The 16,383-nt window shown below is 57.4% G+C and overlaps 1 protein-coding gene across 7 annotated transcripts in view; it reads right to left on the bottom strand.

Annotated features, from left to right (window-relative positions):
• TTBK1 (tau tubulin kinase 1) overlaps window positions 1-16,383 on the bottom strand; it is a 40,309-nt gene extending 23,926 nt beyond the window's left edge. For 2 of the 7 annotated variants that reach the window (XM_059400419.1, XM_059400417.1), the window contains exons 1-13: window positions 16,303-16,383; window positions 13,202-13,363; window positions 9,088-9,108; window positions 8,183-8,330; window positions 7,862-7,935; window positions 7,547-7,687; window positions 6,656-6,760; window positions 6,178-6,243; window positions 5,625-5,717; window positions 5,414-5,539; window positions 3,964-4,118; window positions 2,960-3,191; window positions 2,529-2,707 (exon numbers count right to left, since the gene is read on the bottom strand). In XM_059400419.1, the coding sequence (XP_059256402.1) occupies window positions 2,529-2,707; window positions 2,960-3,191; window positions 3,964-4,118; window positions 5,414-5,539; window positions 5,625-5,717; window positions 6,178-6,243; window positions 6,656-6,760; window positions 7,547-7,687; window positions 7,862-7,935; window positions 8,183-8,330; window positions 9,088-9,108; window positions 13,202-13,309 (1,448 nt within the window). In that variant the 5' untranslated portion in view covers window positions 13,310-13,363; window positions 16,303-16,383. Of the gene's footprint in view, window positions 1-2,528; window positions 2,708-2,935; window positions 3,192-3,963; window positions 4,119-5,413; window positions 5,540-5,624; window positions 5,718-6,177; window positions 6,244-6,655; window positions 6,761-7,546; window positions 7,688-7,861; window positions 7,936-8,182; window positions 8,331-9,087; window positions 9,109-13,201; window positions 13,364-16,302 lie in introns of all 7 variants that reach the window. The other 5 variants (XM_059400418.1, XM_059400412.1, XM_059400413.1 and 2 more) reach the window with 4 other exon arrangements.

Here is a 16,383-nt window from a genome sequence, read left to right on the forward strand (position 1 = left end):
GCCTGGTCACCACCTGGCTTACCAACCCCCTCCCACCTCACTCCCCATAGAGATCCCATTCATTCATTCATTCATTCACTCAACACACGGATTTGGATGCTTACTGCCTTCCAGGAATACAAACAAGCAGAAAATGAAACCTCACTCCCATGCCCAAGGAACGCTGTCTTCTGGACCACCCAGGAAACCCAACCTCCCGAAAGCCAACCCTATGTTCCCCGTCTGGTGCTCATACCCTGTTGGAGGTTCCCTCCCACTGCCGTCAAGGCAAACGCACCCACCTGGCCCTCGAGGGGGCAGATGATTTTTCTAGCTTCTTCTACCACCACCCTCCAGGCCTGCCTGGCTGGTGTCACCACCCCCAACAAACTCCAGTGGCTCCCAGCCTGGAGAACAAAGTCCATATTACTTAGTTGGGCACTCAGGTGGCCAGGCCAAGGCCCAGGTTCACCATTCTCTGAGGCAGACTCATCTCTGTCACTGGCTTTTCCCCGAACTGCCCATGTGCTCTTACTTCGGTGCCATTGCACCTGTCACTCTCTGCACGCCCTTTGCTGTCCCACCCGCACGGATGTCACCTCCTTGGGGAGCTTTTCCATCCTGCTCTGCTGGGGGCGGGCAAGTTTGCCTTCCAGCGCTGTGTTCCCCTCTCACCACAGAATGGAGCACGTGTGTTTACATATAGGTCTTCCCCAGAGGCTGTGAGCTCCCCTGGCAGGGCCTGGGCCCCACCTGACTTTTCTTGCTGGGCCAGTGACCCTGCTGAAGGACATCTCTTCCATTGTGCGGGGAACCTCGCATTACCTCCAGAGGCTCCCAGCCTGGGAGGAGGCTGGGTACCAGCCCTGAGGTGAAGGTGTTGCTGGTTGTAGGAAGGGCGCCCCCTCACTGAGAACCAGGGAGGCTTAGCTGCCTCGGGTTGTGCACATCCTCCCACTCGGGCTGTGGGCAGGGGGCTAACTTTCATTCTCCCCCAGCCTGGAGCCTGTGACAGAAACGGGTGCAGCTCGGAGCCACTGTGGGGCTTTCTCAACGTCCTTCCGCCCTGGTCTGTGGGACTTACCTCCTTCCTCTCCAGGAGATTGTTACTAATTTAATAAGGCTTAAAATACACACATCCCTGAGAGAGGAGATTCAGGGCCTGCCATGAAAATGGCTGATGTGGCTTCCTTTCCTGAGCGCATGGTTTGTTTTGAGGGACATAAAGGAGAGAGGGCGCCCACGGAAGAGAGGGGCTGAAGGTGGGGGAAAGGGAGGTGAAGGAAAGGGGGAAGGTGGGCATCCAATCCCAGCGGCTTCATACTTTTTCCTGCTCCCAAGAGCCCCAGAACCCACCCAAAACCTCGGCCCTGCCCTACAAGATCCTGAACCTTCCCTTCCGGAAAGTCTCTCTTCAGCCGTTTCCTCTTCCCATTAGCCCTGAAACAAGAGTTCACACTGGGTCAAGCCAGTCTGCTCTTCAGGGCTGTCTGTTTGGGGCCTTCCCACCTCTCTTCTCCACTGACACCCCCTCCACACTGCTGTTCCTTGGCTCTCCTTGTTTCCTCGACCCTCTGGGCTGGGCTACCGTGGATGCAGACGTGGTCTTCAGTCCCAGGGAGGCCAACCCGTGTGAGTGTGACTGTGAGTGTGAGGGCTGGTGGCAACCTGGGCACTGGGCCCGTGTCCCCCTGTCCTGGGGTTGCCGCAGGGACTGGCACAGGCCTCTTCTGTCTTGAGCACTGCCACACTGCAAAGGGCACTGTGTCCCACCCCAGAGTCAGGGTGCAGTTTGGAGCAGAATCCAGAGGAGGGGCCATGGGTGGGGAAGAGGAGGCACGTGGCATGGATGGGAAGAAGCAGCCCAGCCTCCTGAGCCTGGCCTTGGGAAAAAGGCTCCTTTTCTGGTGCAGAGAAGACTGCAGCCCTGCTGTGCGGTGAAGGCCCACTCAGAGCCACACGAGGGTAGGGGCATCTCTCAGAGGCCTCAGGGAGGTTCTGACTCTGGTCTCTGATGGCCATGGGCCACCCTCACATTTTGGCTCTAAATTCTCTGTCCCACCAACCAGATAACCCTGTGACATTCAGATCCCTGCACCCCGACCCCCAAAACTTGATCCACCCCCTCTTGGAGCGGAGCATTTCCTGGTCTCTCCTCCCAGGCCCCCTCCCCCAAAGCTGAAGAGAGCCCAGTCAGCTGCTCCAAGGCATCTGTAATTAGTCTCTAAGGAGAGGTTCTAGAAGAACACCCACCTACCGGCTCACCCCTTGCCTCCTCCTGGGCTCGGGGACTCAGCCTACCCCTCCAACAACCTGCCTCCCCCCCTCCATCCCTTCGTGACATGAGCTGGAACCTCGGAATCCCCTACCCCCTCTCCAGGCCTTGTCACTGACTAACCAAGGTCGACCCCAGGCCCAAGGACAACCCCCTCAACACTCCCAGGGTCCCTGCCCACCTCCACGCTGCATCTGCTCTTTCCTTCAGAGCAGCCATGTGAAGGCTGAAGTGACCAGGGGACCCCTGGCCATGCGCCCAGCCCCAGACCTACCTTCTCTCATGCAGTTCCACCCGCCCGTCGGCTGTGGAAAGCCTCTCAGACTCAGGGCTGTTGACCCTCCGGTAGCGAAGAGAACGGACTGGGGTTGTCGGTGAGTCTGGAGGGGCACGCACCGGGGAGCTAGGGACCCCCACACCTCGGCTCTGCTCCTCTTCCACCACACAAGGGGTCTGCAGGAGAGGGGAGTCCCATGAACGGGGGCCGACAGGGTGGCTGTGGGCCAAGTGCTTTTCCCAGGGTGAAGGAGACAGAGGGAGGTCGACGCTGGTGATCCTGACATGGGGCGAGGCCACGGAAGCAGGGCCCGAGGGCGGATGGCTGGGGAGAGGGCACACAGGAGGAAGGGGAAGGGGGCCGTGGGCTGGGAACCAGGGTGGGAGCGGGGGAAGGCCACCCACGTCCTTCTCTCTGGCTGCAGTTACTTTGCCGATGTTGATCCGGAGTTTGTTCCGGTTGACATCCGTCTCCTCCCAGACTTCAGCCTCAGGACCCCCAGAGTGGGGGACCAGGTGGGGGCTGGGACCTAGCCCCTCAGAGGGCCGGCCAGGCAAGATTGGAGGTGCGTTCTCCTGGTCGCTCAGGTGCTCGCCCTGCAGCACGTCCTCAGTGTTCTCCCGGAGCAGGTCCCCAGGCACTGGCGTCACGTTGACCACCCTGGAGAGGCCGGGAGGGGCCGGGGCTGGCAGGGGTGCTCTCTCCTCCCAGCACAGGCCCCGCAACTCACTGCCACCCCAGGGAGCAGGCACAGGAAAGGTCTTGGCAGGAGTGGGGGCATCCGTGGGCCCCTCACCATCCCCGGTTCACCAAGCCTGCCCTGGGGCCATTTTCAAGCTGGCACAGGGCCGCAGGGAGATGTGGCCGCCCAACATGGCCGCCATGTCACCCTATCACTTTAGGAGACTGTTACTTTCCCGGCCCCACCAGATTTCCAATGCAATTCGCTGGCTGGCCTCGTTTAGAACAAGAAGGGGTCTAAAGAGAAGAATCACTTGGGAACTGCTCGAGCAGTATCTTTGCAGAACGAGGCACCATGATGTGCCATCAGGCCCTTCGGAGTCTCTTTCCCGGAGCCCCTGCCCTGTTTCCCTGGGTCCTCCCCGGGGTAGGGGGAGGGTCCCTGCCTCACACTGGCCCCTCCCCAGGTGCCTCTGTCTTCGGTCCATGACAAATACCCCAAAGAGCACTCTGAGGGCAGGGGCTTCAGGTCTTTTCTCTGAGCCCCACCAGCCCTGGACACAGGCTCAGGACATGCTGCCTAAAGGAATGTGTGTGAACAACAGAAACAAAGTGTGGGGCTCAGGTAATTTCCCTCAGGGCTTTCCACTCCCCAGTTAGGTCAAAAACTCCAAAGGAGAACACCCGCTGTGTCCCCCCCATTGAAGGCAGAGAGGTGGCAGAACTGCCCATCATCCCTCCTGAGACTCACCCAAACATGGCTGCCGTCTGCCGGGTGTTCTGCTGGGGTGGAGTGGAGGTGCTCGTGGACAGGAGGGCATCGGTGCCTGCCTTCTCCCAGTCAAAGGCCTCATTCTCAGCGATGCCCCGTTCCTTCATGCTATTCTCAAACACCGACATGATCAACTGCAGGGGTGGGGGTGGTGGGAGGACAGAGAGGTGACCCTGGGGCTAGCCAGGAGAATGGGGCAGTTGCTGGGATTGCAGGGGGAAGAGAGGGACCTTCCAGGACAGGAATGGGCTGAGAGGGGGCACTGGAAGGAGAAGGGCACATTGATTTTAAATGAAAACATGCACATAATATGCAAATCAGCATGCAAATCACCATCTTGGTTTGAGCCCCACTGGCTGGACACCAAACCCTCTGGGATCCGTCCCCTGCTTACCATCCCCACCCAGCCTGCTCTGCCATTCCCACCATCTCAGCAGCCCCGGAGCTCCGGTAGTTTCCCAAAGCCACCACCTGGGGTCACGCTCTGCACAGACTGCTGCCTCTAGCGGCGCTGCCTAACCCACCAGTCCTCTCCTCTGCGAAGCCTTCCCTGATTCCCCCACCCACATACTCCCTGATCCACCGCTCTCTGTTCCTAGCATAGCACACTGTATGCTCACTTGCTTGCAGCTCTCTGGTCTGGGGAGCCCCAGGAGGAGAACTGGGGGGCAGAGCCTTCTATCACTCAAGTGAGGCATCTGTGGCAACCACAGGGCTCCAGGCTCAGGATGTGGTGGACACCCGTAGCCCATCAGAGGCCCGCAGACCATTCCAGCTCTGACTTAGCTCTCTTCAGAATGCAGGGCAGGGTCTCTCTGCTGGCAGGACCCACTTCACTGAGGGCCCCCTGTGTGCCTGTCGCTGTGCTCTGGGGTGTGGAGACTTGTGCCTGGCACATTGTGGGTCCTGGGCAGCACACTGCTAATGCATACCCCCCTCTCCTATCAGGATTTAAGTAAGTCCCCTAGGGGTGTGATGGTGGCACCTTGGAAAAAGCTGATTTGGGAGTCAGGAGATGTGCCTGGGCCCAGCCCTGCACCCTGCCATGCTACCCAGTCTTAGTTTCCTCATCTGTGAAATGGGGGCAACACAGAATTCTGGTGTGAAATATTTGAAAGCATTTGGCTTCATTAATTGTTGAGTGTTAGAATAACCACATAAGGAACACACATTATCACCAAAGGCTTGTTTTGAAGTTTAAATGAGTTAATGCATAAAAAGTACCAAGAAGAGGGTCAGCTGTTGATAACTCATAGCTATGAATACCGTTTACAAGAGCACAGTACAGTGTCATGCAGTTGGAAGACCGGGGAAGATGCCCAGGGCTCAGCCAGCAGGGGAGTGGGGTCCCGGCAGTGTGGGTGCCGCCGGGGATGGTCGTCCCCATGGAGACGTCCAGGGATGCGGGGGCCAGGTGGCAGGCTCCCACCTGGTAATCAGGCTTGGTGAAGTAGTCGAGGCTGGCGATGTGGTCCAGGAAGAGGTGGAACTCGGAGGGCATGTGCTTCAGCAGCATTCGGTGCTCATACTTCTCCTTGATCATCCCTACCTGCTCCTGGAGGCAAGAGGGCACAGGGTGACGGAGCCCCTGTGCCCCCATGCCCCCTCCACCTCCTCAGACCCAGCCCCACAGGGCTTACCTTGTCCTTGATCTTCCTCCAGGGCAACTGGCCCACTGCAAACTCCACCAGCATGTAGAAAAGGGACCACAGGTCATCATGGCGGCCCATCTCCTGGGGGGGTGGGGGGGGGCAGTGAGGGGAGTCACCCACAGCTCTCGGGTCTTTCCCTGGGACTGACCCTTCCTGAGGGGGTCTGGCCTCAGGGAGGTCAGACACCCAAATTCCCGTGAGCAGAGCTGAGGTCTCCCTGAAACCATGGCTTTCTCCCTGACCTTCCAAGACACACAGAATCCTAACATCAAAACTTCCATCCATGCTTCTTCCCCCACACAGATGGTGTGAGCAGAGAGGAGGGAATCTCCAAAAACAAGGATGAAGGTGAAGTCACGGGGAAATGGCAGCAGAGTCTTCTTCCAGCCGTGGTCTCTGGTGTGGCAGCTCCCAGCCCCTGCCCCATACTGCTGTCCCCACCGCGATGGCTGCCCATCCGTCCCTCTTCCTGAGCTGCACACTCTGCCCCTGACCTGGGCCGCACTGCCCCCACCTCCTCAGGCCCGGCTCTGCCACTCACCCGGTTCTTGTGGGCATTGACTGAGGCATAACGAACAGTCCCTCGAAACCCGGCCACATTCCGGGGCTGCAAAAGGGAGAACACACAGCAGGGCCTTCACACGCCGCCCCTAACTTTGGCGGCATCTCCATCCTGCTTACCGAGCCTAACTCTGCCTACTTTAACCGGGACTGCCTCCCTCCACCCCTAAGACTGACACACCAACCCCAGTGCTACCCCCATCTCCTGACCCTGCTCACTGCCCCTGTGTCCGTCCCCGACCCAGGTGGGCAGCCAGATCACAGGGTGAGGCTAATGCAACTACAAGAGCTCCAGGAGCGGTGGAGGGGACGGGCCGAGTGTAGACCGAGCTAGGTGCCGCTCCTACTGAATCCCAGGCCGGGTCGGCTTAGGCAGCTGCAGGAAGAATTGGCGAAGAGTGCCCGGGTCAGGGAGCCAGGCGGGGCAGCCGGGGGTCCCCGCAAGCGGCGGTACTCACGGGCCGGACGTCCCCCGTGGTGTTGGTGTACTGCCGCGCCAGCCCGAAGTCCAACATGTAGCACTTTCTGTAGGTGGAGGGCAGCCTGCCCATGGCAAAGTTCGACTGGGGAAGACAGCAGCTGTGACCGCAGGGCTCCAACCCCACCCGGCTCACCTCAAGGGGCGCCAAGAACCATGGTTAAGTGTAAACACCACCTTGGACCGCAGGTCATCACATCCCATCTGAGAGACAGGTGGGATCCCCCTTATCTGAGAGCTGAGCATTCCCAAGGTCAAAGAGATTATGGGGCTTCTCCAGGATCACACAGCCGTGATGACCCAGCTGGGGGTTGAACTGAGGTATGCATCCAGTCCCCAATCCTTGGGAAGCCCCAGCAGGGCTGAGTGGCTTAGTGACCCTGTCCTGCTCTGAGGCAGCAGCAGACCTGCATTGTTCTTACTGTGTGACCTTGGGCCATTCAGCCAATCTTTCTGGACCTCAGTTGTCAGTCCTTATTTGAATTGGAGATTCTTCCAACACCGGGATCCAAGACACAATCAGCTTCTGGGAATTCCTTACCAAGCCCAGCCCCTTGGTCCCTTTCGTCCTAGATTCCTCTGTGCTTCCCCAGCCCCAGCACCTTTCAAAGTTCAAGGACTACTCAGGGCAGGAGTAAGGGAGAAGGGAAGAATAGAGGAGAGAAGTGGGCCAGGGGAAGGCAGGGGTGTGTGCTCTTGGCTGGCAGGGGAGAGGAGGAGGAGGGCTTGGGGCAGAGAACAGGAGGAAGGGACAGGTACAAGAAACTATTCCTGCCCCAACCACAGCTCTGGAGGAGAAACCATGGGACCTGGAGAAGGAGAAGTGGTGGGGGTGCACTTTGGAGGAGGGGTCAGGGAGGGCAACCCTCACCGGCTTGATGTCCCGATGCAGGAAGCCCACTGAGTGGATGGCCTCGATGGACTCCAAGATCTGCTTGCCCAGCCGCAGCGTGGTGCTCAGCGTGAAGGTGCCTCGAGGCTGGCTTCGGCGCAGGTCGGCCAGGTTCCGGCCCTGGGGGTGGCGGCGGGGGCTGGCTAGGCTCGGCTGCCCTGTCCCCTTCCCCGTGGCACCACTTGACATTCCACCCAGCCTCATCCCCAAAGGTTTGTGCCCACTCCCCACGCCCATGGTCACATCCCAAGCTTTGGTGGGAGAAGAGGGAGGACCCCAAGGGGGCTGACTCACCTGGAGCTGCATCACTACGTAATTAAACTTCTCATTCCGGCCACAGCCAATGAACCTGCACACGTGGCTTTTCCCTGGGGGGGCACAGACAGGGGTCTCCCAACTCCCACCCCTTCTTCCTCCCTTCCAATCCTCAGGGGTCTTCAGTGAGTTCTTGATTCCTGGACCCATGACTTCTCCCACTCCCTCCGCCTGCCCCTCTCCCCACCACTGCCCTTAGACTCCGCCCTGTCTCAGCATCCCCCATCAGCTCTCCCTTAGCCCCAGACCCCAGATCCCAACCTTCACCTCTCTGCCCATCCTCCTGCCCTTGACCCGCACCTTGGAGCTTTTTGAGCACAGCCACCTCCATCTTGAGAACCTGCTTGGGCTGCTGGGCTGACTCCACCTTGAGGGCCACATTCTCCCTGGTCAGCAGGTCCATGGCCTCGTAGATCTCACCAAAGCCCCCGCCTCCGATCTTTTTCAGCTACATAGATGGAAGAAGAGGATAGGAAACACAGGGATCAGGCTCAGCGGCTCTGCGTCCCATCCATTCCTAGCCCTTCCTTGGTGGGGGTATGGCTACCCTTGAAGAGGAGGATCCTGTATCTCTCCCTTGCCCCACCCGCCAGGGCCCCTACCTCCTTTCCTAGTGCCAGAGACAGCTCAGCCCATGGGCGTGCGTGCACGTGTGCGCACACACACGCACACGCACACACACACACACACACAGAGCGCTCGTTGTCAGAGTGGGAAGTAGGAAAGGGTATGAGACCTCTGACTCCATACAGACATGGAGACGAGCCTTGTAGGGTTCTAAAGAGATCATGGGCCATCGTGAAACTTTTCTTCTCTGGAAGGACAAGAAATATCACCGTTCCCCTACTCCTCGACTAGATTAAACCACCACCATCCAGAAGGAAAACGAATTTCCAGAACCTCCCAGCTTCAAAGTGGATCTTCCAGAGAAGCAGGCCCTTCCTCAGGTGGGCAGTCTCCTGATAGGTGTTATTAAAGGGAGAGAGTGATGGGGGGAGGGGGTATTTGGGGAGGACTCTCACCAAAGGGTATTCACTGCCCATGCCTGCTGCTGAAGCTCACGGCACTTCCTAGACCCCTAGTCAAGATGCCCCAAACCAGGGTGAGCCTCCTCTGGGGGCCAGGGGCGCGTGCGGGGACCCTGGTGGGAATGCAGGTTTGGAGAGTCCATCTATTCCCCCCCCAGGGGGCGAGGCAGTACAGACCTGACCCTCTAGGCCCTCCTCCTCCAGCGTCCCAGGGCAGGCAGTGAGAAAAGGCAGAGGGGAGAACTGAGTTGGAGAAAGAGCCAGCCAGGGGAGATGAGCAAAGCTGAGTGATGGGGAGGGATTAAAATCATTTCAAGTCAGAGGCGTTGGGGTTCCTGGAGAGTGAGTGTGCTGCTGGCAATGATGAGGGACAAGGAAAAGATGCTGAGTTCTAAGCCGGGACTCAGTTGGTTAAAAAAGATGTACGGCTCACCTCACAGGTGGCCTGCCCTCGCTGAACAGCTTCCAGAAGGCTCACTGGCCTCCCGTTGGCTTGTTAACTCACCAGCACAGCTGGGCATGCTGGCGATTGGGTGGAGGCTGCTCTGATCAGCCAGCCTGTAAAGGGACTCTGAGCCCCATGCATCTCTAAGCCCGCCCCTTAGCACTTCTTCAGCACTCAGGTCCCATTAAATGTTTAATGGTGGCTGAAGCATGGGGATGGACGGGGGAAGGGGCAAGCCAGAGCCCAGGGCTGGGAGCTCCCAGCGGGTGACAGCTGACACCATTCCAGGAAGAGACAGGATGAAAGGAAGATTTAGACAGAAGAGCACCTCTGGCTGCGTCCTGAAGGCTCTTGTGCCCAGGAAGGAGACAGGGAAAGAGAAAGGAGGAAAAACAGTGTGAAACCAGAGTCTCTCTGTACTTCAGACAAAAGTTAAGTCAGACTCCTAGAAGAATTCCGTTAAAAAAAAACTTTTTAAAGACTTATTTATTTGACAGAGAAAGGAGAGAGCACAAGCTGGGGGAGCTGGAGAGATAGAAGCAGGCCCCCCGCTGAGCAAGGAGCCTGATTTGGGGGGTGGGCATGAGGCCAGGGTCCTGGGATCATGACCTAAGCCAAAGGCAGACACTTAAACAACAGAACCACCCAGGTGCCCCTCCTAGAAGAACTTCAGGATCCGGAGGGGATAGACGCAGACTCAAGGGAAGAAGCAGCATGTCCCCCTCTGGGGAAGTTTAAACTCAGGGGAGAGTCTAGTATCTTCTAGAATCCTTTATGGTTTGTTGTGTGCCAGCAAAAAAGAAAGGGGGGCGAGGGAGAGAACAAAAGCCCCATCTCGGGTTCTGTGCTCCAGGCACACAGACATCATCTCAGCTCTTCCCCTAAAGTTCCTGACAACACAGGTGCGGAAGGTCGTAAGAGTCACCATTTTGCACAGAAGGAAAACTAAGGTGCAGGGAATTAAGTACTATGCCCCAGGTCACACTTGCTAGTAAACAGCAATGCCAAGTTTCCCTTAAACCGAGGCACTCTGATTCAGAGCCCACACTCTTAACCATGATCTCACAGCAACTGGTGACAGCACAGGGCTTAACGGTGTGAGTGCTGAGATTCAAGTCCGAATCTGCCAAGCTCCGAAACCCTCCTAAGAGGTGGTAAGGAGGGCTCAGGGCACCAAGATATTTCCAATACCCGCTCCCCAATTTCCGAGGGTGGCCAATGGTATTTCTCTGTCATCTTCACTTCCAAACAGAAGCTGTTTCTCCTTCCCTAACCCCCTCCATACCCTGCCACACCCACTACCGAAACTCCCTGAGGCAGCAAGCTGGGGGTCTGCATGCACCCACTCACCTAACACCCCTCCTCCCCAGACCCTACAGACACCACTCACCCATCGGGGATAGCAGACAAAGTGGCCCATAATACTTTTAGGGGGCCATAAAAATGTTTCAATATTTTTAAATCACAAGAAAAACAAATGACCTCTTGGATTAAAACATTTTAATATGTAATGTTAATCCATTCCTCTTTATACCAATGCAGTCATAAAATATAGCTTTTAGTACTTTATTAGAGAGAAAGGGTTCCATGAAGGCAAAAGCGCCCAGGGCCCATGAAAGTCATAATGCAGCCCTGTCCAAGCCAGGTAACCAGAATGTTCTCTCAACCTCTTTTTGTCAGACCCTATTCCTTCCCTCCTAATTTTTTTCAGGATCCCCTCCCCTGTCAAAGGAGGGCTACTGAAGGGCAAATATGATACAACAAGACCATCATTCACTTAGGAAAAGGGAAAACTGGTTTCTTGGCTCAGCTCTGGGTCACCTGGAGTGAGTTTAAGTTTTTTCCTCCACGTTTCCTCCTCTGTAAAATGAAAAAGTTATTCTAGAACTGGTCACAAAGACTCCTTCATCTCTGTGCTCTTGATTCTTGGGTGGGCTAATGCTTGGGAAACAGTACTGCTTAATGGCCGGTGACCCGACCGTCAGATAGACCTGGTTCCACCCAGGCGTCGGGAGAACGTGGGAGGTGAGTCAGTCTCTGTACCTGTTTCCACACCTGTGAAAAGGGGGTAATAATATCTATTCCATTGTTTTGTGAAATAATGCAGGTAAGGCATTTTGCATAGTGTCTAGAAACAATAAGTGCTCAAAATGAATGCTGTTTTTATTAGTGGTGGTGGTGTTTGCTATTCTGATTCTGAGAAGCACACCTCAAGAAGGGTCAAATGTGCTTATTTGTAAATACTCCACCTAGTGCCACCACCCCTCCCTTCATCCTGGTCAGCTCATTTTCTCTTCCATTCCTGAGCTCTGCCTCCTGTCTCTGTCCCCCACCCCTCACAGGGAGATGGCTGAGGGGAGGCATCTGGTACCCCACCCTCTCTATTTCTCCAGGGGCCAGGGAGGGAGTGATGGTTAAGAGATGTCAGCCTGGCAGAGATTAAACACTTTCCCCTTCCCCCAACAACCCCTCCCCCACCGCCATTTCTCTCTCTACTCATCTTCCACCCCCTCCCTCAAAAAGCAGTGAAAAGTTCTAATCCAAACTCAGTATGGTGTGAACACCATCTCTTTCTCACCTATTCAGGGCAAATGTCCTTCTGCCTCCAATCTGTCAGAAACTAAGCTCTCGCATCAGGGGACCCAGAGTGTTTTTGAAGGAACACTCCTCATTTTGCCAGGCCCTCATTCCCTTGATCACTGCCCTGGCTCTTCCTCCCCAATTTCTGTCCTGTCACTCTCCCTCTCAGGAAGTCCTCTCTGGGACTTAAATGGCTCCTTCCCTCCCTTCCCTCAGCTCTCTGGTCCTCCAAGTGCCACCACCTCTCCCAGTCCCTGAGACATCTCAGACAACACTGCCACCTTTGCCCCTATCCCTGGGCCTTTAGGGAACCTGCTGGAGGGGTGGTTGTTGCCATGGATACCAGCTAGCACCCAGGTCCCACTCTCTCTTCAACCTTGCAGCCCAGGTGAGCTGAGCCTCTCCCCTCAACTCCCACACACCCACACAGAGCCTCAATGTAGGCCTGCTCTCTTCTCCCTCCGCTCCTCCAGGCTCCCCACAAGCTCACACAACATCACCCTGCAATCCGCCCTACACCATCCTGCCCCCACAATAATAAGAGGACAACAGAGAGCTCTTAAGCTACGGCAGGAAAAGGGGGTGGACAGGGATTGATTTACGATAGGTCCCACTCCCCAGACACTGCCTTTCCCCCAACCCCTCACAGGTCCCCCTCCCATCCAGGCCTGAACCCCGAGGAGGCTCGGACTACAACTCCCAGCAGGCCGAATAGCCCGAAGTCCTGGGCTGGACGAGCAAGGCACGCTGGGACATGGAGTCTCGGCGTCTTGCACCTGCCGCAGGAACCAGTGAAGGGAGGAGGGTGGAAGGAGAAGATGGAGTGCGGCTGCGGTGGGAGCAGCCCGCAGGGCCTCTTTCCCCGAAGCCAGGCCTTTCCGTCCTCTGCGGAAGCGGAGGGACACATGCTCACTCACTGCCCTTCTCCAAGGTCCGGCAACGAAAGAGCCCCCTCCCCCACCCCGCCCGCCTCCCCCACAGAGCTCTGCAGCTCCCGCTCCGACGTCCAACCAGGAGTTGTTCCAGGCTGGGCCCGAGCAACGTGACCCAACAGGGAAAGGGGTGAGAGAGGGCGCTGGGAGAAAGCGATTGTCCACAAGTGTACGCCAAAATAGTGACCTCAAGCAGTATGCAGATGAACTTGGGGGCACCTCCCTCTTAGGGGAGAGGAGTTGGGGGCAACTGTTTTAACAGGTCTCTGGTCCTCTCTGCTCTTCTCCTCCCCTCCTCTCCCCACCCCTCCCTTGGCCCCGCCGGGTCACTCACCACCTTCCAGCGATCCTTGACCACGTAGTTGGCCGGCAGTATGTCGGCCTGCTCCCCTCCCCCACTCATGTTGGTTTCGTCCTTAAGAGCAGCCGCTAGGCACTGCATCCGCCAGCCGGAGGGAGGGGTGTCCGCAGGGCCTGCCCTGGGGGGGCCATCTACCTGGGGGGGGGTGGGGAGGGGCCGTGAGTGGGACAGGCAAAGGACTCGGGACCCTCCTGCAAATACGGAGGAGGGGAGCGCCATTCTCCTGGCAGGCATCCTCCCCGGGGCCCGCTGGGCAGATGCTCCAGGGGTTACTGGGGGAAGCACTGTGTAAACGCCCCGGTGGAGGTCACAAGAGAAGACAGAAATACTATCCAAGGGAAGGGAGACACAAACTAGGAACTGGGGATGGGAAACGCAGCAACAGGACACACATGTTGAAAAAAGGAGAGGAAAATGCTGTGTGAGCAGGCTGGGGGCGGGGGGGGGGGGGGGGGGGGGGGACACTTGGGCTGAGAAGGATCCGAGTGACTTGATGGGAGCCCCGCCCCCCCGCACCCACACATTCCTATGCAGAGGTGACACCAAATGTCCATGGAGCTGAGCATCTGAAGCTTACTAAAATAGGGAGTCCTGCTGACCGAGGGGTGACCCGTGGGAGAGCCGCCGAGTGATGCAGACCTGCTCCTCCACCACAGGGGGTGGGATAAGCAACGAGAGGAGTTGCACCGCAGCCCCTTGGGGATGGTGCCAAGTGAGGATGCTGCTGTTGTGTGAGGCACACACCATTCTCAGGGGTGCGTCCAACTCACTGACAGCCATGGGGTTCAGAAGCAAAGATGCGATCCAGAAGCAAAGATGGGATGGGGTTCAGAAGCAAAGATGGGATGAACAGAGGTGATGTACTCAGCACATGGATTTCAGAGGGACCACAGACCTGGGGGGGTCTTGGGGACAACAGGGTATGGGATAGGTGTGAGAGGCCGGAGGAATGCCGAGGAGCAGCAAGTCGCAGTGGGCGTGCACTGAGAGCTCTGACCACACCTTTCTGTCTGCTCCGGAACAGGAAGGCCTCAGAGGTAGAAGTTGGATGTCAAAGAGAGTATCCTGAGTGAGAGGCTTGGGAAAGCCCACCAGCGTTATCCAGGGAAACAAATGTGTGTGCACATGTATGTGTCTGTGTGTGTATCTGCACATGTGTCCTTCCGTGAGTATGTGTATGTCTTTGTGTGTCCGTGTTTCTTTGTGTCTGCTCCTGTCCATCTGTCCATGGGTGCTTTTGCATGTTGTTGTGTCTGTCTGTGATGTGCATGTGTACAGACAGCAGGCCGCTTTTTGAGATTTCTGTCAACCCCGTGCAGGATTTGAACTAAGGCCATTTCCTCTCTTTCTTCTCCCTTCCCCCTACACTTTGGATAAGCACACTACTCTGCCCTCATAGTGACCCTGGAGAGTCACAGTGGGAAAGCAGTCGCTCTAGCTGGGGACGAGGTGGAGTGGAATGGAGATGGGGAGGAAGATAGTGACCAAGGTATGCATGGATGGAGCAAAAACTCCATAAACCTGTCTTTCCTTGAGGTGGGGATATCTCCCCCAGGCTCCTGTGTCTAGTCATCCTCATACAGGGAGCAGTATGGGGTAGTAAAGGCATAAAAACCACCTTCAACAGGTCATAGAGGGCCATGAGGGACATGTGGAGAAGAGGTCTTCATACAGAGGGACACTGTCGCTCTTGTCCTATCTTTCTTCAAGTGACTCAGCTGACTCTCCAAGCCACCCAACTTCAGAGATTAAGAACCATGGGGATGTCAATCAAATGGGCCGCTGCCCACCTTCTGCCAAAGTGGCATGTGGGGCATGAGGTATCCAGAGGGCAGTGAGGGCAATGGCAGGGTAAAGGGAGAGGCAGGGGGTGTGGGGTTCTGGACTAAAGGTGGAAACAGGTTGAGGACGAGACAGAAGAAGACATTGAACCAGTTGGGAGAGAGCCTGGAGCAGCTAGTGACCCCTGGTGGGCCTTCCAGTCCTGTGATGGTAGATTCTATAGGTTGGTGTAGAAATTTGGGATGTAGCAACCAGTTTCAAGATGGACAAGCCTAGAAGGAACAGGTGGGGTGGGAAAAGAGAGTGGTGGCCAAAGGCTAAATCGGGGTTCCCAGCCTCTTCCTGTCCACCATCCTCACTCTCTGCCTCAGAGGACTGCCCTCAGCTTAGACTGGGCTGGACGACAGACCACAAGGAACTTAGCTGTCCCATTACTGCCTCCTCAGGACCCTTTGAGTATGTGGAGGTATGGGTGTGCCATGGGAGGGGGTTTGTGGAAGAGGTTTTTATAAGTGTCTGTCAAACAGTGTGGGGCCAGTTGTGGGGGGGGGGATGGGGAGACAGGGAGACACAGGGAGGGAGGGAGCTCATCATGGTGTGTGAGTAGAGGTGTTGATGTGTAACTATGCAAGGTGTGAGCCAGGTGTCTGGGAGCGCAGGTAAGGAGAGGTGAAGGAACCCAGTGAGGGGTAGTGGGAACAGGTGAAAAGAGCCGAGGAAGAAGGCAGAGGCGAAGGGAAGGGATTGAGGGGGGTAGGTGGTGACAGGATCCGTGGAGGGGGTTGGGTAAGGGGAAAGCAGGCAATGAGCAACGATCCTGATGACAGGTGAGGGAGTGGCAGGTCCCCGGGAGGGGCTTCTTGGCACTGCTCAAGGGGTGAGGAAGTAGGTAAGGCAACCGGCCTCAGGGACGGAGGGAGTGAGGACGAGGGAGAGAGGTTATGGAGGCAGCTGGGAAGGCTTGTCAGGGTGACAGCAGGGTGAAGCCGTGGGGACAGGGGCAGCGGTGAGAAGCGAGGGGCAGAGGCCGTGGGGGGCTGGCTGGCGAGGGCGAGTGTGTGTGCTGGGGCTGGGGGGAGGGGGCGGGGGGCAGGGAGCCGTTCCAGGCCTCAGGATGCGGCCCAGGCTGTGTAGGCCAGCGGCGGGCGTCCCGGCTCCGGCGGACATGGCCCAGGGAGGGGGAGCTGGGGAAGGCTGCGCTGGGAGGCGAGCCGGGCCCGAGGCCCGCGGAGCCCGCAGGGAAGCCCCCGCCCCGACCCCGCCGGCCTGCCGCCGGCCCCGCCCCGCCTCACCTGCTCTGTGCCCGCTGCGGCTGCGGCTGCGGCGGCGGAGGCAGCGGCTCGGGGCGGCGCATCCCCCGGGGCCGGGGCGGG

The sequence above is a fragment of the Mustela nigripes genome, chromosome 5 (assembly GCF_022355385.1).
Source record: "Mustela nigripes isolate SB6536 chromosome 5, MUSNIG.SB6536, whole genome shotgun sequence".
Classification (NCBI taxonomy): domain Eukaryota; kingdom Metazoa; phylum Chordata; class Mammalia; order Carnivora; family Mustelidae; genus Mustela; species Mustela nigripes.